The sequence below is a fragment of the Scatophagus argus genome, chromosome 10, assembly GCF_020382885.2.
Source record: "Scatophagus argus isolate fScaArg1 chromosome 10, fScaArg1.pri, whole genome shotgun sequence".
Lineage (NCBI taxonomy): Eukaryota > Metazoa > Chordata > Actinopteri > Scatophagidae > Scatophagus > Scatophagus argus.
In genome coordinates this window covers 878,194-894,245 of record NC_058502.1, presented here as the reverse complement: position 1 = coordinate 894,245, position 16,052 = coordinate 878,194, and the positions used below count along the sequence as shown (strand labels likewise).

Below are 16,052 nucleotides of genomic sequence, written 5' to 3'. Positions count from 1 at the left end.
CACAATCAAAATCATTCCAGTTTCATCAGTTTAGACCCATTCAGACGTGTGTGTATGTGTGTGCGTGTGTGTCTTGTTTTCAGTCTCGGTTGTTCTCATGGTTCTCTGTTGTAATTCCTTTATTCTTCTTCATGGGTTCTGCTGCTCGTTGTCCACTCAGTCGTTCCCTGACTAACACTCATTCCCCAATAAACCCCGTCAGAAGCAGTCGGTGCTCTCAGACCGTCCTGGTGTCTCCGTCCATGTGTCGTCCTTGTGTATCTACGACTTTTTAATGTTTTTTGTTGCATGCTGTCATCATCAGGAGCATTTCAGTTTTCTGTCATTGCATTTCTTCGTCTCGTGTTCTTCGTGGATCTTCATCCTGGGGCTGACCACAACATCTTACAACACAGAATATAGGAGATCAAACTCAACACAATGACAATTTAAACAATGATCAGATAGCCATAGACTTAAAGCATATTTTTTACCAGGCAAAATGGATCCATATTGGGTATTACTTATATATTTAGCAATGCTGCTGTAAAATGGGGATCGATTGTGAAGAATATCGTGAAGTCGACTGATGTCTGACTCGTCTTATCTGTTATGTCGCACAAAATTAGCTTTTAATTACAAGTCAAATCCTTATTAAGTGGTCATCAAAACAGTCTCTGGTGATCGTGGCAGTCGGGTTATGGGACATAAAAGTGACTTTTATACCTTAAAATAACTGTAGAAAATGCAGTAAAATACAACTTTATTTGATCTCAGATGTCCCATCCATTTCAGTGAATCCACGCTAAGCCTCAGGTCAAAGTCTAACACAGCTGACCCTTTAGAAGACGTAAAGAACCTGTTGGGATCCGTCCAGCTCTTGACAGTATGTGCATTCAGGAGGTCCTTTTCACTATTTTAACAACAGAGTTGGTCAGAAGCTTGTTGAGAATTACTTATTAGCTTTATGTTACCGTTTTTCAGTTCAACTTTCACACTTTTCAACTTCAACTTTCCAATAAAAGAAGAAAAATCTCTGAACGGTTCCAACCATCGGAGGAAGTTCTTAGAGTTTGTCCAACTCTTATCAGGATTCGCTGAGCCCTTAAGGCTCCAGATAAAACCCTCACACGATTGGTCTCGCTCTCATCAAGCTCTAAGCAAAAGCTCCCAGGATTGGTCCAGCTCCTGCAGCACTTCAGTTAAAGCTCCCAGGATTGGTCCAGCCTCTGACCTGCTCTCAGAGAGAGCGTCCACCATTCGTCCAGCCCTTGAGGAGCTCAGGGTAATAAGCATCCGGTTGGAGTGGGTGTGGTGTGGAAAAATAAAATGTGTCTTCATACTAGGCCAATCGCCTTCTCCCCTCACCAATAATGAGCAATTTTTCCAAGCAATTTTGTTGATAATTGTTTGAGATTTTTTTGTCCTTCTTCCTATCTGCTGGCTTCTCGTCTGTCTTCACACTGTCCAACATGTCGCTGTGTGTCCTGAAGTGGTGTTGTGATTTATTATGCATGTCCTAAAACCTGTAATCAGTGCATGATCGGACCGTGTGACCTCCGCGTGCTCTTAATGTGCAATGCAGGTGTTTTTCTAATCAGGACTGCAGTCCAAAAGCTTGAACATGCACAGAGTGTCCAACATTAGGTTGCATTGGTTTTGAGAGAAGGAAGCAGGGATTTGAGTCAGAAAGAAGACGAGTTTTATGAGATCCAGCCAGACTTTGATTTGACGTTTTAAAGTTGGACGTTAGTTAGAGTCGAGATGTGGAACTTGAAGGCTGCAGTCTTGACTCACTTTGTCTCTTTTTTAATCCAAGCGTTATGTGCTTCCAGACATGAAATTGAATATGTTGATGTCGCTGTTGGATAAAATCAAGCAGTTGAGAAATGGCGAATCCCATTTTTTTCTCTCAAACCTTTCAGAGCTGTTATGTTAAATCAGGGCCGGGTGGGTTTTAGGTGGTCAGTGGGATCCTCCACTTGTCTTGACTTCAGACTTGACTTTCAAGCTTGGAGGGGATTTGGTCTCGTCTCTGGTTTTTAGTTTGGTTTAGTCTCGTTGTCTTTAGGTAAATTTGAATTCATTTTGTGGCATGTTTGTGAGCACAGAAAATTTGATGAATTTACAGAAAGTTTGCTTTGAAAATATCTCGACTTGCCGGTAGTAATGCAGCTTTTAAAATGCAAAATTTCTGTGAATCCAGACAGATTTCAACGATTCAGATTGAAACGACTGATGTTGTTGCATTAGTTTGACTTCACAGGATTCTCCCTGGTTAGCTCAGACTGTCAGAAGCTCTTATGGCTGGGAAAGTTGCAGAAAAACACCAGACAAAGTAGAAAACAGCAGTTCAGAGAGGGTGACCACACAGCCTGTGATTCTGCTCTGCATGCTTCAGCTCTGGTGATTCTGATTCGCAGCTTCGGCGTCTCACAAACGTTTTTTAAAGCGAGTGAGATGCGTCCACCTCCGTGCTCCTCTGACTTCCCTCTCTCTGCTCCGTCTCCAGGATAATGTTGAAGGGGGTGAGGTGCTGAACGGGGTGTCGGAGCCCAGCCCCGCGGGGTCTCCCGGGGCATCTCGCAAGGGCAAGGCCAGCCAGGCGGCGACCCTGCCGGCCAAGACCCAACAGGAAGCTCCCACGTCCCAGCAGGACGGCTTCCTGCACCGCAAACACGAGTGGGAGGGGCACAACAAGAAGGCTTCGAGCAGGTGGGAATCGTCTGCAGGGTTTCTGTCTATCTGTAAAAATATTTCACCAAAACCCACGTGCACAAAACTAAACCAAGTGGTGGTTGGAGATACTGATGAACGATCTGCATCCCCACAGGTCGTGGCACAACGTGTACTGTGTGATCAATCAGCAGGAAATGGGCTTCTATAAGGATCAGAAGAGCGCCAGTCAGGGGATTCCCTACCACAGCGAGATTCCAGTCAGCCTGAAGGACGCCGTCTGCGAGGTGGCGCTGGACTACAAGAAGAAGAAACACGTCTTCAAGCTCAAGTGAGAATCCCGATGGTGGAAACTCAGTCTGTGCTTGCAGATCCACAGCGAGCTGTTTGGTTTGATGGAGCTCTGAGCTCAGGAGGCTTTGGAGGTTTTCAAACCATGAGGGTCAGATGTGAGGTTCAGTTAGAACTTTGTCCCGTTTCAACGCAGAGGCCTGAAAAACATTTTTAGATTCACTGTGTGGAACTTCCAGAGGATGCACTCCATCCCAACTTCATCTACCTGAGAAACATCAGCAACACCTGAGCCCGAAGCAGGCGGTCAGGGTGCTGAGACCCAAAACCAGCAGCTAAGACAGGACATAAGAAGGCTCAGCGAGTCAGCAAGTTTTGATTTGTTAGGATTTAAAGCATCGTTTAAGTTCGTTAGCCGCCACACGTTCAGAGTGAAGTAAATCTGAGATTTTTAAATATTCACAGTATTTACCACACGCTTTGATATCCACAGGATTACTGACGGGAACGAGTATCTCTTCCAAGCCAAAGACGACGTAAGTACAAACAAAAGTACTTGTACACACAGTCCTGCTTCATGTCAGTGATTATATAAATGTGATGTCATTACATTTGCACTTTCATTCATTTATTTTTTTGTCCCTGAAACACTTAACTTTCCAGACATGGAAGCTGCCGTGTGAACAAAGATGAATCACAACTTTGAAATGTTTTTATTGTTTCTAACTACATTATAACTGGCTATAAATAAAGTATTTGCTCTCAATAAAGGCACTTAAAGATATAATAAGCCACATTTGCACATCATCTCCTTCTCTTCCTCCTCCAGGAGGAGATGAACATGTGGATCTCGACCATCTCGACCGCCATATCGGGCGACAAGCCTGAGGTCACCCCCAGCAGCCACAGCACGCCGGCCCCCGCCGCACGTGCTCAGACGCTGCCGGCCTCCGTCGCCTCCGCGGCAGCCGAGTCCAGCCCGGGCAAACGAGAGAAAGACAAGGAGAAACGCTTCAGTCTGTTCAGCAAGAAGAAGTAGACGCTCCTCCTTCCCTCCTCCTCCTTCCCTCCTCCTCCTTCCCTCCTTCCCCTCCTCCGCCTCCTCCTTCCCTCCTCCCCCTCCCCCTCCTCCCTCTGGTGCTGTTTGGGGTCGCTCCTCATCATCGATCCATCTTTGGTCAAATATTTGTTGATGTCAAAATTTTCATCTTGTCGTAACTGATGCTGTAATAACTAAAAACTAACTGCTCAGAATGTAATTAAATTAACTTCTGAATGGATTTAACGTAAACAAAAAAAGGTGATTCGATGAGTAAAAACAGACCTCAGCGTTCGAGGGTGTGGGCAGCTCCTGCAGCATCCCAAACAGCCGCTCTTCCTCTCTTCCTCTTCCTCTTCCTCTCAAAGCGTGACTCCAGCATGCAAGCTCCGAGCCAAAACTCTCCACTCTGTGCCTATCAACCGTCCGGTCTGGCTCAGAGCTGCAGTACAGCTACAACACACCACCTGAATCCTCCGCTCAGTTTTTGTAAGATAAGGAGCCGGAAAGACCAATTCAAGAGCAAAAGGAAAAATAAAATTCAGATGAGGTCTGCGAATGCTTCAGGCAGCTGCTGTCATGAGTTTGCCGCTAAACAACAAGTGCACCCCGTAGAGGAGCTCCCAGAATATTCCACGTTATTATTCTTAGTGATATTATTTGTGTTTTCTATCTCCTGCTCTTTGGTTTGTCTCCTCCCAGCTTTTCGTCGACTACTGCCTTGTGTGGGTTGTGTTTACGCTCCCGACTCGTCTTTCTTGTTTCTAGGGAAGTTGTAGGTAGTTCCTGTTCGGGTCCATCCTCAGTTTTTGCGAGGCCTCGTCTTTGCAAGATGACGTGTATCCCTCTGTCAGGGGAAAACCACAGCGGGGTAAACCTCTGAAGTCACGCCTCACAGTCCGAAACGCTGAACGAGAACGCGGTTCAGAGAGGATAAACAAAGACCAACACGTTCTGTGCACTGAATTATTCCGCTTTTCTGTCGGTTCCATTTGTGCAATAAACCTGCGAAAAGCCAATTAACGTCATGTGGGGTTCGGGTGCCGTCCGACTCCCGCAGCATCAGGAAGCGGCTGTGATTCAGAGCGTTACCCTGCGGTGCTTTGAACTGTATGTATAACTTGTGTATAACAAACTGTTAAAAAATAAACCTGTGTTTAATTTCACCTATTATTACTACTATTACTACTAATGATGATAAGACCTACCGACCGTAATAAGCTTCATTTGAGTTTGACTTTCTTTAGCTGAAAACCTAACGACGTGCACACGTAACGAATCTGAACGAAGGAGCCGTCGAGTCGCCTCGATGGGGATTAAATAACTAAGACCAGTAAGAATGTTTAACTCAGACTTTAAGCATCCAGTAAGTTTTATTTTCTACTCTTTACATTTTTTGAAACATTTACTTCTGCCGTTAGTTTTGTTTTGTTTTTTAATTTGTTTTTGTTTCGTCTGGTATGTATTTTTCATCCCGCAGTTAAGCGATGTCTATGCTTTATTTAGTCGGACACGTATGGAGACGTAGATGTATTATTAAAACAAAAATACTTAAAGCGTTGCTGTTAAGTGAGCAAGTCGGTTCTAAACAAGCATTTACTGGAAGTGAGTTCTGTCGCAGAATAACGGTCGCTTGCTTGTTGGCTTCAGCACTCGATCTTTTTGTTTTTAAGTGAAATCTGTTGAGTTACTTATGCGATATGGAAGTTCTTTAATGACAAATTTAACAGAAGAAGTTTGAGCCGTAACCTGCAAAGTGGATTTGAACAGCTCTGACGGCAGACTTAATGACTTTGATTTGATTGATGACCTCATTATGTGCTGCATGTTACTTTGAAATGCTGTACTTTTGTCATTAGACCCAGTAGAAGCGTTGAACGGCAGGCTTAAACCCAAATTTAACCTTGAATTTGTTTGCCCCGTCTAATTTTCGAATCAGGACAAATTTTCATCGTGTTGATAATTGCCTGACAATCAGTGGCTGAGTGTTGGGTGATTAGGTGGGTTTCATGATTAGACAAAATATGGAAGAATGTTTCCACTTTATACAAAATCTGTCAGAAAAGGTGAGTTTCAAACCTGCGTGATTGAAACTTGAACTTTGTTGAGATTTTGTCATTGATGAACTTCCGTATCTGCCAGGAAAAGCACGACAGGATGAGCCCCATAATGTGAGAGGCGGGTGCGTTTGTTTTTCCACAGCTGGTGGTGGGGTTGTGTGGGTGCGGCTCAGGCTACACGCTGGTGAAACACCTCAAGTAACTGGAAAACTCTTCACTCTGATTGGTCCTGAGGTGGTTCCTGTTCTTTTCCTTTTCTTTTTGCTACACTCTCTGGCAGTTTGATAAATATAGTGTGAATTCCTCTGTCACTGTAACCATAGTAACAAGATATTTCTTCATACTGCACAATCGACAATGCCACGATGGGGGTGGGCGGGGCCCGGGTGGGGTCGGGGGGTTTGTTGTGATGTGAGATGTGGACCGGGGATCACTGCTAGTTGGATCTGCACCTGTAGACTTCCCCCCTCTCTGTTACATATGTGCAAAAAGCCATTAAAATGCTTTTAAAACGAACCAAACGGACTCTGCTTGTCTTCTCACCTGTGAAGTTGGTAATCATTCATCACATCCTGCTGACACACCTGATCCACGAGCTGAAATATGTTTGGTATTCATAAGTTACTTTGCCCCTTTGACTTTAGGGGATAAAAGGTGCTGATATGAAAATGGCCGCCTCTTGGAAGATGAAGATGGATCCCAACGGTCCACAGTGACGTCCGGCAGGAGCTCCGAGACCTCGTTTCGTGGTCGCCGTGTCTGCTGCGGAGCTCCTGGAACGTCAAAATGCCGCGAGCAGGTCAAACTGAAGTCCAGCTGCCTCAGACAGATCTGAGTTCAGTTTCAGTCTGTTCTTAAAGCCACGACTCCACAGTGTTGGTGTGTGTGTGTGTGTGTGTGTCTCGTCTTCGTCGTTCAGACCTTCAGTTAGTCTGAACGGCTCGGTCACGAGTTTTAAGCGACTTCGGTCGCAGGTTTCCCGTCGGCCTGCAGGGACGTCGAGCAACCAGCAGCCAATCAGACCTCAGTGTGCTCACTCACGCTTCACTGCTCTCCTCTGGACCAGGATGATGATGATGATGATGATGATGAAGAAGACGTGTGAAAAGGAGCCAGTGTACTTCCTGTGTCGGCTCAGTCTGGTCTCTTAACGAGGAGTGAAATCCAGTTTACTGTGAGTCTCACTCCGTTCACCAACACTGTGATGCATTTTATTTACACAACGAAGACAGAATGATGTATGAATAAATAAAACACAACAAACAAAACAAATGTTTTAAACACTAAAATATCAAAACACTGAACATATAAACACACACAATAAAAGAACAAACCAAATAGTGAAACAAACTAAACCGTAAATATGAAAACAAAGTTCAGTGTCTGCTCTGCTTTTTGTTTTATTGATTTTGTTTATTTTGTTTTCTGGGTCTGAACTTGTTGCTGCTTGCATCTTAAATCCACCCGCAACAACAACACGTTTCATACAAATAAAACTTTTTCTCCACCCAACTCCTCACTTCAGCACCGCAGACAGCTCCTCCTCCACCTGCTCCTCCTCCTCCTCCTGCTGCTGCTCCTCCTCCTTAATCTGCTCCTCCTCCTCCACCTGCTCCTCCTCCTCCACCTGCTCCTCCTCCTCTACCTGCTGCTGCTCCTCCTCCTCCTGCTTCTCCTCCTCCTCCTCCACCTGCTGCTCCTCCTCCTCCTCCTGCTGCTCCTCCTCCACCTGCTGCTCCTCCTCCTGCTGTTGCTCCTCCTCCTCCTCCTCCACCTGCTGCTCCTCCTCCACCTGCTGCTCCTCCTGCTGCTCCTCCTCCTCCTCCACCTGCTGCTCCTCCTCCTGCTCCTCCACCTGCTGCTCCTCCTGCTGTTGCTCCTCCTCCTCCTCCTCCACCTGCTGCTCCTCCTCCTGCTCCTCCTACTCCACCTGCTGCTTCTCCTCCTCCTCCTCCTGCTTCTCCTCCTCCTCCTCCTCCTCCTGCTGCTCCTCCTCCTCCTGCTGCTGCTCCTCCTCCTGCTTCTCCTCCTCCTCCACCTGCTCCTCCTCCTCCTCCTGCTGCTCCTCCTCCTCCTTAATCTGCTCCTCCTCCTCCTCCTCCTCCTGCTGCTCCTCCTGCTGCTGCTCCTCCTCCTTAATCTGCTCCTCCTCCTCCACCTGCTCCTCCTCCTCTACCTGCTGCTGCTCCTCCTCCTCCTGCTTCTCCTCCTCCTCCTCCACCTGCTGCTCCTCCTCCACCTGCTGCTCCTCCTCCTCCTCCTGCTGCTCCTCCTCCTCCTGCTGCTCCTCCTCCACCTGCTGCTCCTCCTCCTCCTCCTGCTGCTCCTCCTCCACCTGCTGCTCCTCCTCCTGCTGTTGCTCCTCCTCCTCCTCCTCCACCTGCTGCTCCTCCTCCACCTGCTGCTCCTCCTGCTGCTCCTCCTCCTCCTCCACCTGCTGCTCCTCCTCCTGCTCCTCCACCTGCTGCTCCTCCTGCTGTTGCTCCTCCTCCTCCTCCTCCACCTGCTGCTCCTCCTCCTGCTCCTCCTACTCCACCTGCTGCTTCTCCTCCTCCTCCTCCTGCTTCTCCTCCTCCTCCTCCTCCTCCTGCTGCTCCTCCTCCTCCTGCTGCTGCTCCTCCTCCTGCTTCTCCTCCTCCTCCACCTGCTCCTCCTCCTCCTCCTGCTGCTCCTCCTCCTCCTTAATCTGCTCCTCCTCCTCCTCCTCCTCCTGCTGCTCCTCCTGCTGCTGCTCCTCCTCCTTAATCTGCTCCTCCTCCTCCACCTGCTCCTCCTCCTCTACCTGCTGCTGCTCCTCCTCCTCCTGCTTCTCCTCCTCCTCCTCCACCTGCTGCTCCTCCTCCACCTGCTGCTCCTCCTCCTCCTCCTGCTGCTCCTCCTCCTCCTGCTGCTCCTCCTCCACCTGCTGCTCCTCCTCCTCCTCCTGCTGCTCCTCCTCCACCTGCTGCTCCTCCTCCTGCTGTTGCTCCTCCTCCTCCTCCTCCACCTGCTGCTCCTCCTCCACCTGCTGCTCCTCCTGCTGCTCCTCCTCCTGCTCCTCCACCTGCTGCTCCTCCTGCTGTTGCTCCTCCTCCTCCTCCTCCACCTGCTGCTCCTCCTCCTGCTCCTCCTACTCCACCTGCTGCTTCTCCTCCTCCTCCTCCTGCTTCTCCTCCTCCTCCTCCTCCTCCTGCTGCTCCTCCTCCTCCTGCTGCTGCTCCTCCTCCTGCTTCTCCTCCTCCTCCACCTGCTCCTCCTCCTCCACCTGCTGCTTCTCCTCCTCCTCCTGCTTCTCCTCCTCCTCCTCCACCTGCTGCTCCTCCTCCTCCACCTGCTCCTCCTCCCCCACCTGCTGCTGCTCCTCCTCCTGGTATTTGTAGTTTTTTAATTCCTCTCTGACTTCTTCGCTGATTAAAACGAAACAACAACAAAAAAAAACACAAAGTCCCAGAGTCCTTTGCGGTCGTGCGTCCTCTCCAGCAGAGCCAGGGTGTTTCCTCTCCGTAAGCGCTTGACAATTTGCCACAAGAACACCGGAAGTGTAGAGATTTGACTTTCAAAACAAAATCCTGGTTCGGACAGGCCAACTGGTCGCCCGCCACGTTGAGCATGAACGAAATGTCAGAACGTTTGAAGATTTCGGCCTGACACATTAAAGTCAGACGATCAGATAAAATGAAAAATATTGAAATATTTACTGTAAAACGAGAAAACAGTCAGTGTCAACAAAACGAATTATTTTCACCGTTTCCGGGGGAAACGGTTAAATAAAGAGAAACTAACAAAATGTAATAAAAGTAAATGTAACAATATTTTAAAAACACTTAATTCAAGTATAACCAAGGCAGCAATTTGTACCTGAAGTATCAAAAGTAAAAATACTTGACATTACTGTGCTGCTGCTCCAGGTGGCGCAGTCGGCCCCTCCAGGCTCACCACATACAGTAAATCATCCGGTTATCAAATGATTTCTTGATTTGCGTTTAAGGAAGCAGTAGGTCTGTCAGATGCAGTGCGCTAAAACGTGACAATTTCCTCTGAAATGTGGAGGAGTAGAAGTGCAAATCAACACCAAACTGAAGTACTCGAGTACCTGAGTAAATGTACGGTGTTACTTTCCCCCAGTCTGAAGCCCCAACTCTCCTCCCCGGCTTCTTACTGGGTGCAGGACTACAGCACATCCTCGTCGGTCAAAGAACTTTTATTTTCGAGGTTCCACGCCGGAAACGCGGTGTGGCGCCCTGCTCCGCGTCAGCTTGACGCTTCTGATGTCAGTCCGAAAACGAGCGAGCAAACATCACAGTGGTGAGCCTGGGCGGTCAGGGAGGGTCTCCATCAGGCGTCTGAAGTCCACTTCACCGCTCAGCTGGGTCTGCCTGTCTGTCTGTCCGCCTGTCTGTCTCTCTGTGGGCGGGGGGACTCGGCTGCAGCGGGAGGATGCTCCCCTCCTGACGGGAATCAGGACTTTCCTCTGCCGTCATCCGGCCGGGATGCTGCGGTCTGAGCCCGGGGCTTCTCCCCTCCTCTGCCCGCTGAAGTTGGCTCCTCCGCGGGATTGAGCACTTGTTTTTGTCGCTCTCGCTCCGGAACTGCCCGGTCATTTCACAGTGGAAATAATCCGCTTCTTTTATTTTGGAATTGTGGATTATTATTCCGTCCTGTCCTCCTCCTGACTCCTGACTCCGGTGGATTTCACTCACGCACAGATTTGTGAATGAGTCTGTGAGCCGGTGGCACCGGCCGCAGGGACCGGGGCCGGTACTGAGGTCGGGGATTAGTGTGAGGAGGGATTATATTTTCCAGGAGCAGAATCCTCCATCCGTTGCTGTTTTCTCTCTTTCTCGTGTTTCGGACACGACGAGAACTTTCCAGACTCGTTCGGGTATTTTCCGTCTTTCTCACACTCTTCATCGTTCAGTTTCACTTTGGAAAAGTGAATCATCATCATCATCATCATCATCATCATCATCATCATCATCTGCAGCGTGTTTGTGTGGCTGAGTAAAAACGCGGAATATTCCAGATTGAAGCGGAAATTAGGAATGAGGCTCAGAGGGCGCTCGTTCAGAGTCCAAAAGTTCAGCTCACGTCTTCACTGAAGCTGTTTAATACCGCAAGGCACGATGGGATCGTCACAACCTGACGGCGGCAGGTGAAGCTCGTGTGGAAGCTGACGTCTGATCACCTGCTGCAACTTTAATAGCTGATGTTAAGATGTAGAAACTATGGAAACACTTCAGAAATGACCAGAGAAACGCCTTGAATACCACGAATACACAAAGGAAGTACACGTTTCTGTAAGTACACCAGATATCTAAGATCAATACTGATAAAAAGGTTAAAGGTTCGGAATTTTTTCAAAAGAAGATGAATACAAGAGAATCTGAAGCCCAGTAACCTTTCAAACCAAAATGACATGAACTCTGCTGACCCTTTGTAGACAGCAAACCCCAAAGCATCTGCAGGTTGACGTCGCCGTCGTGTCAGCTCACTGCTGACAAACCCGAGCTGGACTGCAGACTCTGAAAGCAGGACCGAAGCCGCGCTGTCCCGTCAGATGAGTGACCATGTCGGACCGGAGCGCCCCCGGCTGCCGCCTCAGACTGGACTGGGTCTACGGGTACCGGGGTCACCAGTGCCGCAATAACCTGTACTACACCGCCGGGAAGGAGGTGGTGTACTTTGTGGCCGGAGTCGGCGTCGTTTACAACACCAGAGAGCACAGCCAGAGGTTCTACCTGGGACACAACGATGACATCATCAGGTAAGGATTTGTTACGCCTTTCACAGATCAGCAGAAGAGTCACCGATGACTGATCCATCGGTGACATCCAGCAGGGATTCAGAGTCCTGCTGGCGACCCCTAGAGGCCGCAGTGCTCCTTACAACCCCAGTATGAGCTAACTGTGAACAATGATGGTGGCACGAGGCGACGAGGTCGCTGAAATCTTCTGGACGTCTCCTGTGGGGGGCAGGAACCCTGGCAGAACAGTGAATTTGCCCTTCTGTTGTCCAGATGTGCTGTGTTCCTTTTATCGAGGCGACGAGTTGGTTAATTCAGTCGTCACATTCTGATTGGCCGAGTGTGATATCATGATGATGATCAATAGCAGTTCATTACCATCTGTTGTTTGTTTGCTGCTGCAGCCATGGCGACGCTCAGATTAGCTCCTCATCGTCCCCCCGAGGTCTGCCGCTTGGTCCCTCCAGCCGGGTTCAGGATGTTCACCAGGGGACGCTGGTTTGTGTCACCTGGTCCAGGTGTTGTCAGGTGGGCCTGTGTGCTCGTGTGGATCGTGTTTCCTCCCTCAGTGTGAGTTGGACTCGTTAAATGAGGTTTGTGTTCGCATCCCCCCACTGCAGCAGCACTTTGAAAGACATCAGGTTGTGTTTGGCTCGTTTGGTTGGTGGCCATTAGTCATTATTAAAAGCCCAGATCTCTCAACAGGAAAAGATCCTTATATTTAACAATCAAATCCCAATCCCATGTGCTTAAAGGGACGCTTCACCCCAAATGTTCCTCCTCTCGCCTGCGGTGTTGCTCGTCCTTCTGGATTTGGTTTATCCTGTGCTTTGATTTAAGCTCAAATCTAGACAAAGTGTGCCGGTCAGCAGCTTTAGACCGAGCTCTGACATCACTGGTGTGTCAGTAAGTGGACGTGTGTCGGGAGGAAACGTTAATGTGCTCATTTCACTGTTCAGTGTGTGTGTCTGTTATACTGTAGGAAAACTTAGACAAAGGAAGGAAGTTTCTGTGATCCTATTGGTCAATCCTGCTACGATGTTGCCAGGTTAAGGTTAATCTAATTTTCATTACTTTACCAAAACTTGTGACACATTTGTGCACTGATTCTGATATTTGCCACATGACTTGAAGGCAGCATGAACAAAGATGTTGTAATGTAATAAGTGCTGAATGATGTCAGGATGTTTCCAAACCTAATAAAACAGAGACGAGCTGCAGGTTCAGCTGAGATGATCTCCTGATGAGCAGCAGACATCCTGCCAGAGGAGCCAGGTGCTTTTCCAGGTGATGAATGTCATTGTTCTCACCTGAGCACATAGACTCCATCCATCCATTTTCTATTCCTGCTTTATCCGTCAGGGTCGCAGGGAGCTGCAGCCTGTCCCAGCTGACTACGGGCGAGAGGCGGGGTTCACCCTGGACCGGTCGCCAGCCAATCGCAGGGCTGACACACACAAAGACAAACAACCACACGCACACACACAATGTAGAGCAGCCAATTAGCCTAATGCTAAGTGCATGTCTTTGGGATTGTGAAAGGAAGCCGGAGCACCCGGAAAAATCCACGCAGGCACAGGGAGAACATGCAAACTCCCGCACAGAAGGGCCCAGACCGGGATTCGAACCCAGAACCCTCTTGCTGTGAGGTGACAGCACTCACCACTGCCTACACATAAAATCATTATATAATAGATTTTATAGTTTTTTGTCCAAAATTGCCCAAAGTCCTGGAAAACACCTTTCAGACCCAGAACACAGTTTGTAATTAATTAAGCTGTTGTTCTGAATGTGTCAAACCAGCTTTCAAACAGCCAACACATTTAATCTGGGATTATCTGACAGTTATATAAGGGATGGATCTGTTTCCCAGAGAAATCCCTCCGCAGCTCCAAGCAGCTTTTTAGCCTATTTTAGCTCCTCGTTTTGGGGTTGTCGCACACTTCCTGTCTGTTTCAGAGACCAGCTGCTGAACACTGCGGGGCTTTTAGCAGCTGAAGAGCCAGACGTTCATTTCAGGAGGGGGTGGAGACCAAAAGCAGAGCTAAAAGAGAGGGAATACACCCAGCACTCCACAGGAATGTTCATGTAGTAACTGCTGGGGGTGGAACTAACCTGCTGCTGTTTGATAAGACATCAGCTCCGGTGGTAACATGTCACTGCATCACTATGAACGGGTTGTGGAGTTAGTCTGCCCCCTAGAGGTTAAAAACAACAGTCAGTACAGTGAGACTCTGTGGCAGCTTGAGGGCTGGACAGCTGAATCAGAAAGTAAAAATGCTCAGTGACTTCATCTGACTGTCTCACCAAGCAGATGGCCTGTAGGGAACAAAACCAGCCCTTCAGTGGGTTTACTAACTTTACTGAAGCCATCTAATCTATGTGAGACTCTAACCGGCAGCTGTAAGATGCTCGTTGCTCTTGTCGTGGGCAAACGTCTCTCCAGTCCAGGACGTGTTGCGTTCATGTGCCCTGCAGGCCGATTGTTGTTGTATATAAAACATTCATGAAGCTCCGGAGGTTCGTGTCCCCTCCTGGTCAGGTTTACAGGCTGAAAAGAGTTTGAACTGCACCGTCCCCTGCACCTGTTTTTAATCTTAACGAAGTACCGAATGTAAACGTTATTCATGCTGAAGCTGAAGGTTCTTACAGGAAAAGGAAATGTTTTACATTCAGTAAAATCCGTTGCCATTTTTTCCCATTCGGTATGTTTGCTCGTTGCGCATTAAAAGCCTGCTGGCGTGTTGTACAGCAGTTGTACATGAAGAAAATGTTCAGCAGGCAGGGCTGCTCTCAGATCGGGTCGGGTTCTGATGTGTAGCGTCTCTGGGCTGAACTGAGTCTCTCCAAAGCTCTGGTTGTTCTCTGGAGAATTTTAAACAACAAGAATCAGAGCGTCGAGGAGCAGCAGAAGGGATTTTCTCTGCTGATGAGAGCAAATTAGAGCGAGTGGAGAAGGAGGACCATGATTCAGTGAGGTCGCTCATTCATCCCAGCACGGTCACACACACTCACACACACTCACACACACCTGGTGTATTCACCGACACTAAACAGCCTATGAGTCATCGCAGCAGCAGGCATGTTTGGACAGCTAATACAGCAGGTCAGTCAGCTGCAGAGTGTGTGTGTGAGTGTGTGTGTGTGAGTGTGATGCTAATTAAAAAGCTGGATGCTGCCTCAGCTCGGTTGTGCTGTCTGATAGGAGTGTCAGATTTGTGTTTGTGCCAGATTATCCCTCACAGCTGACTGCAGGTTCACAGCTGGACGCTGACGAGTTGCTACAGTAAAGTCTCCGTCCCACTGGGTCCACTTTGACCACTGAGGTGTAAAGTCAAGATCTCTGCAAAACCACATGATTTCTGTTACAAAAAGGGGATTCAAACTGCGATGTAAACTGATTATTTGACTTGAAATCCTGCAAAAACCCGTCAGTAACTGAAGATGTTGTATGTTCAGTATCCAGAAGCTCCACACATCATCACACTCAACAGTGTTTTCACATTTTTGTTTGTGTTCACGTTTAGCAGAGGTGACACAGCACGTTAACTGCTGAGGTGCACAGTAAAAATAAACCTGAACTGAATCTTCCAAACGTGTGTGTGCTACACGCTGTGTGAACACACCCAGTGTGAGCTCTTATCTGGGTTAGTGCTGGCTGCAGGAAATGTCACTGTCACTGGCCCGGTCTGATGCATCGGCCTTTTCATCACGACTGGCACCACAGCCGGTGCTGTTACAACGCAGATGTGCCGACACACCGACACGCTCCAAATGGATGGAGAGGAGTTCTGGTTCAGGCTCCAAAAACTGAAAAATACCCTCACAGGGTTCATCCAGGACTCCCAGCTTCTGTCTCAGATTAGTTTTGTGTGTTGTGTCTCAGTTTCTGATGGTTTGGCACAGACCACGACGGTTTGCTGGAAGTCGTCTCTCGCCACTCTTGGCTATTTTAAAAGGGGTATAAATCCTTTAGTGTCTCCAGGGGGCGCTGTGCGGAGACTGACAGCTGTCCTCAAGAGTCGATGTAGGTTCTCAGTCATCCTGGTCGTGGCAGTTGAAGTGCTAGGAGCGAAGATAAATGGACATCTTTAGGTTTAGTTGTTCCCATCCGAAAGGCTTCTCAGTTCTGGGATTGAAGTCCAGCTGGTGGTCACCTTGGAGGCGGTCTGGATGGTCTTTATGGTACAGCTGGATTCCCCCTTCAATGGCAGAACTGAAGAAGCCTTTGGGATGAGAGCTGAAACGCCTTCAACAACCTAAAGACAGGCTGCAACTGTCCTCA

General features: G+C 48.5%; 3 protein-coding genes across 5 annotated transcripts in view; all 3 read left to right on the top strand.

The window, feature by feature from the left end:
* The window catches only part of LOC124066550 (spectrin beta chain, non-erythrocytic 1), an 83,935-nt gene extending 77,374 nt beyond the window's left edge, over positions 1-6,561 (top strand). For both annotated transcript variants that reach the window (XM_046403040.1, XM_046403039.1), the window contains 4 exons: positions 2,492-2,694; positions 2,813-2,986; positions 3,440-3,482; positions 3,776-6,561. In XM_046403040.1, coding sequence (XP_046258996.1) covers positions 2,492-2,694; positions 2,813-2,986; positions 3,440-3,482; positions 3,776-3,985 — 630 coding nt within the window. In that variant the 3' untranslated portion in view covers positions 3,986-6,561. The remainder of the gene's footprint in view (positions 1-2,491; positions 2,695-2,812; positions 2,987-3,439; positions 3,483-3,775) is intronic.
* A 551-nt stretch (positions 6,562-7,112) lies between these two features.
* On the top strand, positions 7,113-9,285 carry LOC124066261 (basic proline-rich protein-like; the record flags this gene model as incomplete). The annotated part of the gene is given in 2 exon segments (XM_046402529.1): positions 7,113-7,182; positions 7,571-9,285. Coding segments are annotated over 2 exon segments (1,785 nt in total), but the record flags the coding sequence as incomplete, so codon positions are not given.
* Positions 9,286-10,136: 851 nt separating this feature from the next.
* The window catches only part of LOC124065745 (echinoderm microtubule-associated protein-like 6), a 47,199-nt gene continuing 41,283 nt past the window's right edge, over positions 10,137-16,052 (top strand). Inside the window, exons 1-2 of one of the 2 annotated variants that reach the window (XM_046401435.1) lie at positions 10,137-11,321; positions 11,465-11,788. In XM_046401435.1, coding sequence (XP_046257391.1) covers positions 11,592-11,788 — 197 coding nt within the window. In that variant the 5' untranslated portion in view covers positions 10,137-11,321; positions 11,465-11,591. The remainder of the gene's footprint in view (positions 11,322-11,464; positions 11,789-16,052) is intronic. The other variant, XM_046401436.1, reaches the window with a different exon arrangement.